The 3,754-nt window shown below is 43.7% G+C and overlaps 1 protein-coding gene across 1 annotated transcript; it reads right to left on the reverse strand.

The window, feature by feature from the left end:
- Window positions 1-208: 208 nt before the first annotated feature.
- FAM46C (family with sequence similarity 46, member C) lies at window positions 209-1,415 on the reverse strand. The gene has a single exon (XM_009993374.1). It carries the CDS (start codon window positions 1,393-1,395, stop codon window positions 223-225), a length of 1,173 nt encoding a protein of 390 aa, XP_009991676.1. The 5' UTR covers window positions 1,396-1,415; the 3' UTR covers window positions 209-222.
- Between the last annotated feature and the right edge of the window lie 2,339 nt (window positions 1,416-3,754).

Here is a 3,754-nt window from a genome sequence, read left to right on the forward strand (position 1 = left end):
AATGAAGAGGTAATAAGGCTTCTTGGCATTCATAGAGATGTACTGAAACGTTCATAGCAGGTCACCTGGTTGCATATTCCTACTGCACACCAGGAAATGGACAGTCACATACAGTCATGTTTCCATTAGAAAAATCTCAAAAGTGACAGTTTCTTCTTCTCTACATACACTCAGCATCTTGGCCTTCAGTAGCCTCCACTCAAGACTGCTCAAGTGAAATGATCAATTGCAAGGCAACCAAGTGGGGTAGGGCTGGCTGTATGGCACAGGAGCACTTGCAAGATAGTAATTGCTGAAGTTTACATCACTAACATAAGGTGCTGGCTGGTAATAACAGGTAACATTAGTGGCATTAGGGATGATGTTTTGTTCTGCCAGTACTTTGAGTGCTAGCAGAGAAATCAAGTTGAGTGTCTGCCTTCGCTCATGTCCCATGAGACAGACCGTGCTCTCATTCACCACCCTGCGCAGAATCATGAGGTAGTCATATTTACTCCTCTCTTCCTTGGAGAAGTGATTCTGGAGGTAGGTCTCTAGCTTGCGCTGCTGATCCAGGATGTCTGGGAAGTCTATGAAAAACCGGGAGCACATGTAACGCTCTAATGTTTTGATCTCATCCTTATCCATGGGCCTGAAGTCTCGCACCAAGAGGTTACTATACTTTAGAAGCCCACCACCTCGGATCTCTTCAGGATTTTTGGTAGCTATCAGCTTGTTCTGGAGGTGATCAAACGCTGCTTCAAAGTCTCCATACATGCTCTCCCCGATCACAGTTGGATGGAAATGCTCTGACATGGGGGTCTCCGAATAGTCATAGTAAAAGAGCAGGGAGTCCAGTATGATTTGGAAGGAGTCCACACTGAACTCAAACTGCCGTCGTATACAGTCTACAAACTTCAGCTCCACATTCCTCCCGTGTTTGTTGGAAAGCGATATCAAGCTCCAACGGTCAGACTCCGTGTACACTTTAACTAGCTTCTGGATGTAGGCTTCCTTCAGTGTTACTGGACTGATTTTCAGCTTGCTTACTCCTTCTGGCAAGAAGTTCAAGAGGGATCGCAACACCACATCTCGAACTAACTGAAACTCTGCCTCATTTGGAAGAGAAACTTGAAAAATGAGATCCAGGTCTTTGCATCCCAGCCCATTATCCTTGACTAGGACATGACCAGCTGCAGAGCCATTCAGACGGACATCATGTACCACAATGCCTGCTTCACTCAGCCTACTCCGCACAGTCTGAACAATGTCCTTCAGAGTTATCTTCAGCGTTGGGAAGTTGCCTCGTCCATGGATCGGAACCACCTCTGTAAGAACCTCATGCAGACGGCTGACCTGCTCCCAGTTCAGAACACTGCATGACATACAGTCTGTGTTACTTCCTTTGCCTGCCATCTTAAGGTTTTTCTTCTCCAAAGAAACTGTAGGGAGGTGGAATATAAAAAAAATGACAAGTCAGACTTTCTGTTCACACTTCCTAGATAAATCCTATGCTCAGCTTTTCTGTCTACACACAGACACAACCTAAAAAGAAATAATTATGTGTACTGATGATTATGAGCAAGCATTTCACTTGAAGTGATACACAGCTTCTTTATTAGCCAAGGCAAAAAATTTCATTGTCATTGTCTGATTTGTTTTGTTTTGTTGTTTTTTGTTTGGTTGTGGTTTTTTTTTTGTGAGAGGTCAAATTAAGTACTTCAGCAGTTTGTATCAAAAGGAAATTACACAAGTTTTACCTCAGTTTAAGATCACCTGCAGCACTAGATGAAGCCAGATGAGCTTTAAGTGCAAAGAACTTCTGAAAGTTAAGCTTTGGACTTCTTTCATTATACTTAAAGCTCAAACAGTGGAAAACACTCAGGTGTTAGTTTCAGGGCTTAGATACCCAGTCCATTGAAAGCATTCTAATTGTGCTAGAGACACAGGATTTCTTTTTTTTCATAGAAGTTTTTCCTTTCTCTACCATCCACCGCTTGTGGGATAAAGAGGCTAACTACACCTTTCTTCTGCAAAAAACTGCAGCACTCCAGCATTCTGGGCAGAATTTCTGCTGCAAAGTCAGGTAACTATTTGGTTTACGTTGCAGTCCCCATAAGCAACTCTCTACTCTTCTTCAGATACATTACATAATCAAACTATCTTTTTGGAAGTATTCCTTCTTGCCCCAGCCTTGTGCTTATTTGTGGAGGGCAGGCAAGCTTGTAAGAGCTGGCATATATTTAGATGATGTATATCATGTTAGCATTACTCTTTAACACTAAGGACTTGAGAACCTGACTGACCAGGCTTGGGCACAGCCTCATCTGAACTTTTGCATGTTTTAAGGAGTCTTGTCACAGTTGACCAGATCACTCTCTTGTGCTTAAGTGGCTTGTGTCTTGAAGCATGCAGATACTTAAATCTGTTCTACAGTCACATAACTCCAACCGGTATTAATACACTTTTCTCTTTTTAAGTGTTCCAGGTTTCTACTGCAGCCAGGTGCTTCCTGACAGATACAGTCTAATTGGGGTCTCACCTTCTTCTGCCCCAAGTACTTGTGAAGACTGCAGCTGGCAAGGTTGGACTGGTCAAACTTAAGCTAATTAACTCTTGCCTACCCAAACTGTTAAAAACCCAACCAATTTCCTAACATGCATCAACATAGTGCATGAAATACTTTTTAAAAAAGATTCAAAGAGGATCTATTTCAAATTAATGTCTGTCCTCTTCCAATGTTTAATTTTTGAACAGCTTGTTTGACCTGCCACCTCCTCACAGGAAAGGTCAAATCCTATATAAAATGCACAGTGTAAAAATGCTCCTGCAGAAGCAATTTCTGCTTTTGAGCATGAGCTGCTGCATGACAAACTCCGCTGCAGGTCACATCAGCTCCAGCAGGCACAAAACAAACATGTCCTTTGCAAGATGGTTAGCTCATGACAGATCAAGGGGTTCTTATTAATCAGTCCTTAAAGCTACAACACAGCATAAACCCAGAGACATTAAGCTTGCCAACAGTCGCCCTCAGGCACTTCAAGCACATTAAAGCACATTTTAATCATAAACCCACTGTATTTTCATTAAATCCTTCAGATAGCTAAAGAATACAAGAGTCTTCCATGACATCCCACTGAAGCTGCAAGTACTTCCAGCTACTACCTCTGAAAGCATTTCCTCTCCTCTTTCTTTCCCATCTGCAGTCTTCTCAGCAACCAAGACAACACAGACAGCCCACCCAGTAACCAAAAAGGACTGGGAGCAGTGCTTTCCACCCACTACACATACTTCATTCTGCTTAGCAATCCTCACCTAGGAGAGCAACACACATTGCTGCCCTTGTGGAAATAAAAGGAGCTATTTCGTTTCCAGTTCAGTGGCGAGTTTAATCCTCAGGGGTGTCAACCCACAAAGCCTCCCAACCCCAAATCGCAGGTTTGCCTGCTCTGCAAACAATTATGTCAGTGACAAGATCTTTAATGTCCTTGGGACACTATCAGTTCACATGCCTCTCGTTTGATCACCAACGCCTTCCACCACAAGAAGATCCGATCCCTGAAGATGCTCATTCACTGTGAAGAAGCCCAGACAAGGCACTACCTACTTTTTAACACCAAGAGCAAAGAGCTGTGTAGCTGCAGACCTCAAGCGAGCGGCAGAAGGGACAAGGGTGCTTCCCCTTTCTCACCTCCCCGCAGCAGGAGGCTTCCCGATATGACATACCAATTGCCGCACCGCCTCCAGCAAATCCAGCCGGCGGCAGCAAGCAGCC

The sequence above is a fragment of the Chaetura pelagica genome, unplaced genomic scaffold (assembly GCF_000747805.2).
Source record: "Chaetura pelagica isolate M959 unplaced genomic scaffold, ChaPel_1.0 scaffold101, whole genome shotgun sequence".
In the NCBI taxonomy this organism is placed as follows: domain Eukaryota; kingdom Metazoa; phylum Chordata; class Aves; order Apodiformes; family Apodidae; genus Chaetura; species Chaetura pelagica.